The 7,251-nt window shown below is 41.9% G+C and overlaps 1 protein-coding gene across 1 annotated transcript; it reads right to left on the bottom strand.

The window, feature by feature from the left end:
• Window positions 1-2,193: 2,193 nt before the first annotated feature.
• Window positions 2,194-6,456, bottom strand: LOC140171020 (uncharacterized). Its single transcript, XM_072194203.1, has one exon. It carries the CDS (start codon window positions 6,454-6,456, stop codon window positions 2,194-2,196), a length of 4,263 nt encoding a protein of 1,420 aa, XP_072050304.1.
• Window positions 6,457-7,251: the final 795 nt, after the last annotated feature.

Raw genomic sequence — 7,251 nt, 5'->3', positions numbered from 1 at the left:
ACTACTCAAAACCCAAAGTTCACAGACTTTACCATGTAACAGCCTGATGAGTTTGTCAAATAAATCTGAATTTGAAACACAAGATGATTGACTAAAATTGTGTTATTACAATGTACTTGTCCAAAAGGGTGCAATCAAGCCAAAGGATTGCAAATTTATATCAAAATTGACCCTTACTTTATGGTCACAGCTCTTTTGCAAGCACTTGAATACAATTTAACGCTTAAAAGCGTTCACAAATAAACTTTCTTTAGCTCATCATAAATAACAATAAAACAGAATGTGTATATATACATGAATGCACACCCAAGTAACATATACCTACAGCAAGGACCAATTTAAACAAAAACATTTGGACCAAAACGAAGACCAGAAAAATCTGGCAAATTTGGAATCCCATTTTTCCAACAAGCCAAAATGAACTGGTACATGCAATAAGGGAAAGCTTTCATGAATATATTCAACTTTAGCAAAACTATCACATAACATGTTATGGCTCATAGTTCTTCTTCTAATGAAGTCTTAGATGTGATTAAAGGTTCCATAGTACAGAACACTGTACAATAACTCTGCATGACATGATATGCTAAGCACAATTTATTTCTTTTAGTGAAGTAAAAGGCACAAAACCAGCAGTCTACTGACTTGGAAAGAATGAACATTTTTGAATTGTGCAAATTTACAACCTAACCTAATTGTCATGCGAGTTTACAAGAATGTGTTGTTACTTTTCAACACAAGATGATAAGTTACTAATTAACTTGGAATTTGCTCAATGTATCAAACACATGCCTGCTTAATTTTGTTACAACTAACTTTTGGCAATTTAACTCCAAATATCCCTAATCCAAAAAATTGGAATAAACTAGATTTTGGCATTTGCAACAAAACAAGCATGTGAATCAAATTATTTATGTATTGTCTTTCTGAAACAGTCCAAATCATTCAAGGAGATGGTCCCAAGAGCACGGTTTACTCCCTTGGCTTTGGCAATGGTAGATCAGCTCCTATCATCTGACATGCCTGAAGAGTGAAGAAACACAACGGCAATGGTAGAATCAGCTCCTAACTTCTGACATGCCTGAAGATATTTAAATGGTACAGCTAGATGACCAAGTTGAGTCGGGTGGTTTTCTATTTAACCACAGACAGCGCTATCACACTACACATTGATGGCTCCAATGGTGTTATCACAGACTATGGTATTAAGGGTTCCCTGTGCACAAACATGGGATACACACACTGGGGAAATTTCCACAAATTAATGTGCCATAGAAATGTTTGTTCCATTTTCAGTTATTTACAGGTGCACAGCTGCAAAGTTTAAATTCAAGAATCACCCAACTAGTTACAGATGCCAATAGTGTCTTGAATCCTCCATACCAGATAATAAAGCATGATCCTGGCTTGTAAATTGTCCACAAATTATACACAGGTTCCAAGTTCCAACACAGATTACACCTGTGTATCACATGCTGCGCAGGCCAGTTCCACATCCGTGAAACCGTAATAAAAGCTGATAAACAGTCTCGTCATTTACAGATTTAATTCAGCTGTCCTTATGTGTCCTTCTGTACTCAATTCATCCATTTTTAACAGATTTTACAGCTCCTCAGGTAGAATTTGGCCTACTTGGTAGCATTCAATTCAGATCCCCATATCACAGCTTGAGCAACATTCAGCCTTTTAAATGTTCAGTCAATTCTATACAGCTTGTGTATAGTATGTGGCAACTTAAGCATTTTTGGGACATTTCCTTCCCATGGACAAATCACTTGACAATTTGCCCAGAATCCTGAGGGTATGGCGCCCCAAGCTCGCCTTTGAACTATGCCATGCTGGCTATATTTTGCATGCACAGTTCCTTTCATCTATTTCATCTTCTTCTTTCATCATCACACTCAGTAAATGTTTTTGCCACAATTAATGGTGGTACTTTGTAATTACATGTACACCATATTTTGTAATATAAGGTTGCTCAGAATAGTTCATAATAGCTGACAATGGTTCTGGTGTCTTGCGCTGGTTCTAGTGGTTATCCAAGTTGAAATCCACTTTTAACATATGGTAGGTCCTTCCATGTGAAATTTCACTACATTATAATGGTATGTATACACAATGTCATACAGGTAGTCTGTTTCTGGCAAAATTAGTCCTGGCATGCTGCAGCGATATGTACTGCATGTACATGTATTATAGATCCAGACGTTCTCTAGGCTTGATACGCGGTCTGGTTCTGGTTCCCTTGTGACGCAGGTTAGTCGCAGTCGCATTACTGGAATCCGCTTTCTGATCATGTTTATCAGGTGTCATGTCTTGCTGATTCTCGGTTTCTTCTGTTCCTGGAGCTTGTTCAGGTGTTTTTGCAGGGTTTTCAGCTTCAAGTAGCAGACATATCTTGCTAATTGGTCTCAGAATAGTGGACACCTGAGTCTTTACCTTGACTTGGCGGACATATCCACTCTTGTCGGGTAGAGTTTCCATAACTTTTCCCATCCTCCATGTATTTCTGGGTAGGGTGTCGTCAACTACAAGGACAATGTCTCCAACTTGGACATTGCGCTGCGGGGATAGCCACTTTTGCCTTTCTTGTAGCTGAGGTAAGTATTGTCTTATCCATCGACGCCAGAAGATATTGGCCAAATATTGTACCTGCTTCCATCGGCGCCTTAGATATTGATCAGTATCTTCTGAGAGGTTGGGGGGCCAGATAGGTTGCCCCTTCAGAAGCAATAAGTGGTTGGGTGTGAGAGCTTCTAAGTCATCAATGTCATCTGATGATCTTGTAATGGGTCTGCTGTTTAAGATCCCTTCCACCTCACAAAACAATGTGTGTAAATTGTCATCTGTCAGAACTTGTTCTTGCAAGACGGAGTTCAGTACCTTTCTAATTGATCGAATCATCCTCTCCCATATACCACCATGGTGTGATGCTGCAGGGGGGTTGAAGATCCAGTTTATGCTCTTCTGGAGTAGAGTACTGTGAATCTGTGCTTGATTGAGTTTCTGGATTTCTTGTCGCAGTTCGTTTTCAGCACCCACCATATTTGTGCCGTTATCTGACCTGATGGACTTCACCTGCCCTCGTCGAGCGATAAACCGCCTGATTGCATTGATGCATGCCGATGTGTCCATTGATTCAGCCTTCTCTATGTGAACGGCTCGTGTTGTTAGACATGTGAATATGGTTCCATATCGTTTTACAGATGATCTACCTACTCTCACATAAAATGGTCCGAAGAAGTCCATTCCAACATTTGTGAAGGGTGGCTGGTCTGGTGTGACACGATCTTTGGGTAGATCTGCCATGCGTTGCACTTCAGCTTTTCTGCTGTACTTTCTGCAGGATACGCATTTGTTTACTATCTTTCTTGTGCAGCTATTGGCATTTACAATCCAGAACTTCTTACGCAGGATGTGAAGCATGTAGTTACGACCACTGTGGCCTGTCATTTCATGTATTTCTCTCAGGATTAACTCTGTGACAGGTGATGACTTTGGGAGTATCATAGGGTATCTTGTGTCCTCTGGTAAAGCTGCCTTTGACAAGCGTCCACCGACACGTAACACTCCTTCCGAAAGAAATGGGCACAACTTTTTGATAGAGCTTGATCTTTGCACATGTGACTTATCATGCTTTCCATTTTCTGATGCAGGGTCCAGTGACTGTCTTTCCAGGATCTTGATCTCTTCTGGGAAAGCCTTGGACTGTTCATATTTCACCACTGCTGTTTCTGCATCTCGTATGTCCTTTGCATTCAAAAGTTTGGTGCCTCGTACTTGACTTCCATATTTGTCATCGTCTTTGTCTGTGTGGTCTTCACCACTCTGTTGCAGTGTTGTACTGACATGTTCTGATTTCTTCTGTCTAACTTTGTAGCGAAAATGTTTCTTGATTCGTAGAATCCATGCCACTGCTCTTCTTAGACGATACCATGAACTGTAGTATGTGAGAAGTTTGTCGATTGCTGAATCGTTTGTCACTGTTGCATGGCTTATAACTCGCTTCTTCACTTCAGGATCATCTATGTCGATGCTTCTTTGTCTTGGCATTTCAGGCCACTTGTCTTCTGGCTCCTGCAAGAACTCTGGTCCGTGGATCCATCTAGTGTTATCTAGAAATTTCTGTACTTTCAGGCCACGTGAACATTCGTCAGCAGGATTGCTTTCGCTTTTAACATAATGCCATTGAGAAGGATCTGTTGCTTCTCTGATGAGCTCAACCCGGTTTGCCACGAATGTTTGGAATCTGGAAGCTTCACTGCTAATGTATCCAAGTACCGTAGTACTGTCTGTCCAAAACACAGACTGGTCTATGGGAAGCTCCAGCTCTTTACGCAGCATGTTATCCATTCTTACTGCAACTGTTGCTGCCGTAAGCTCCATCCTAGGAATGGTGACCCTTTTGAGTGGTGCAACTCTGGACTTGGACATGAGAAGCTGACTGTGTACTTCGTCAGAACTGTTTACCATACGCAAGTATGATACTGCTCCATAGCCAACCGTACTGGCATCTGCAAAGTGATGAAGTTGCGTTGTCTTTGGACTCTCAAAGCCTGTAGGCTTGAAACATCTGGCGATGGAAAAGTTTTCTAACTTTGGCAGCTCGGATATCCAGTCCTTCCATTGTCTTTGGTATTCTTGAGGGATTTCATCATCCCAGCTAAGTTGCAATTTGCACAAATCTTGCAGTAATAGCCGTGCAGGCAAGATGGCGGGAGCCACTAATCCGAGTGGATCATATAGGGAACTCACTGTTGATAGTATCCCTCTTCTAGTCATGTTGTGGTCTTTCACTTCTATTTTGAAGCTGAACATATCTGTTTCAGGTGACCAAAGAACTCCCAGAGCTCTCTCAGGAGGCGTATTACCTTGCACATGGAGATCAAGGGACTTGGTTCCGCTTGCTCTCTCCTCTTCAGGTATCACTTTCATTACTTGGGAGCTGTTGGACACCCACTTAGTGAGCTTAAAACCACCTTTGCTCAGCACTGAGGTGAGATCCTCAACTAAGGTGATGGCTTCTTCATCTGAGGTCAGAGACTTTAAGCAATCATCAACATAAAAGTTTCTATTTATAGTCTCTGTCACTGGTTTAGAACAAGTGTTGTCTATAGCTGTTCTTCTCAAGGCATAGTTTGAGCAGGCTGGTGATGAAACCGCTCCAAAGAGGTGCGTAGTCATACGATACTCTTTCATCGCCTTTGACGTATCTCCGTTGGGCCACCAGAGGAAACGTAGGAGGTCTCTGCATTCTTCCGACACCTTCACCTGATTAAACATCCCTTGCACGTCTGCCATCACTGCTACTTGCTCTTGTCTAAAACGCAATAGAACACCCACAAGGGAGTTTGTCATGTCTGGGCCTTGAAGCAGTTGCTTATTTAGCGAGGTTCCTCTGAATGTTGCAGCGCAGTCAAACACAACTCTGATTTTGAGTTTCTTTGGATGACGAACTCCATGATGTGGGATAAACCACCTTCTACCATCTGTGTGTGTGTCGTCATTTGGGACTGCTTCTGCATAGCCATTCTCAATTGTTTCATTCATGGCTTTGACGTATTCAGCTTTGAATTGCGCATCTTTCTGAAATCTCCTTTTCAGGTGTTCCAGTCTATTGGCAGCCATGACTCTGTTGTTGGGAAAGATCATTTGCTTGTCCCGGAGAGGTAGCAGCATCTCATAATGGCCCTTGGTGTGGTTTATGGACGTTTGTACAATATCGAGAAATCTTCGATCATCACGTGATCGTTGAGGGGTGTCATCTACCGATCTCTCTGTGAAGTCTTGGTTATAGAGGTCTATCAGTTGCTGCTGAATGTTTTCCTCTACCTTAATCCTGTGCACAGATACTTTGTCTGTCTGTGTAGTCAAACCATGGACTTCCCACCCAAGTTGTGTCTTACAAGCAAACGGCCCATTGTCTTGGGCTTGAATTACTCTCGTTGGTTCCATGGCCTTTGGGACATTATTTCCTATCAAAAGTTCTACCTTCTCGTTAGGTTTCATCTCTGGTATATTAATCTCTTGTAAGTATGGCCATGCCTTTAATGCATCTTTGCCTGTTATGATGTCATCTTTGGTTACAGGTATGGTATCCTGAATATATGTGTCAGGTAGTTCTATGCGATTTTCACCACCAATGTCTGAGACAATCAAGTTGGCTATCTTCTTAGTGTCTATGCACTTAGTACCATTAATGGTCTGCACACGAATCCTTGTCTTTGCTCCTGTGGCGGACAGTCTGTATTGGAGGCTCTTTGTACAGAATACTGCTGTACTCTTGCTGTCTAGCAGTGCATAGGTATTAACTTGTCTTCCGGAGTCCGGAGAATACACTGTGACTGGCACCACCGACAGCAAAGAGCTTGCGCCGGCCCCCGTAAGGCCACACGCCATGGAGGCATCAGCAGCGTTATCTGGCTTCCTTTCTCTGTGTAAGATCGTAGGATGCATTTTCATACATGTTCTACACTTCAGTTTTTGCTTGCAATCTTTTGCCCGATGAACACCCTTCTTCAAGCATGCAAAGCAGAGGCCTTTCCTTTTATCACTGCAATTCTCTCTTCATATGGTTTCTTGAGGAGTCCTTTGCAATCTGATGTGTTGTGTGATTTGTTATCACAGTCATAACACCATTTCGGGGTGATTCCTTTGCATCATTACCACTTGATTGTTTACTATCCTCAGTGGCATGTGTGGAGAAGTTTAACCTTCTTTTGTTGGCTTTGAATGGTGGAATTTTACTCTCCTTGGTAGTACCTTGAATATTCCCATAGACAGGATTAGACACAATTCTCATCTGCCTGTCCACAAATGATACGTAATCTTGAAACCCTGCCATGCGACCTTCCACTTCCTGTATGGTATCTACTTTAATTCTCCATTGATGTCTAATAGGATAAGGAATCTTCTCAAGCAGCACCTTGACTGTAGCTGAATGATCTATCTCATTTAGACATTCCAAATTCTTCATGGTATTTAAATATTCACCCAAGAATATTGCATAACTTGACCACGCCTTTGCATCATCACGCTTTACCTCCAGCCAACCTCTAGCCTTTTTCTTAAAGGCTTCCGCTATCACAAACTTATCCCCAAACTTCTTCTTCAAATGCTTCATTGCTTCTTCAAACCCTTTTGGGCCCTTGCTCAGGTATCCTTTCACCACATGATTGGGTTCACCACTGGTGTGTTGGTCTAAGAAATACAACTTATCCATCTCATTATCAGTTTTTGCTTCTATGCAAT

Source organism: Amphiura filiformis, chromosome 15 (assembly GCF_039555335.1).
Source record: "Amphiura filiformis chromosome 15, Afil_fr2py, whole genome shotgun sequence".
NCBI lineage: Eukaryota > Metazoa > Echinodermata > Ophiuroidea > Amphilepidida > Amphiuridae > Amphiura > Amphiura filiformis.
This window is presented reverse-complemented; position numbering and strand designations above follow the sequence as displayed.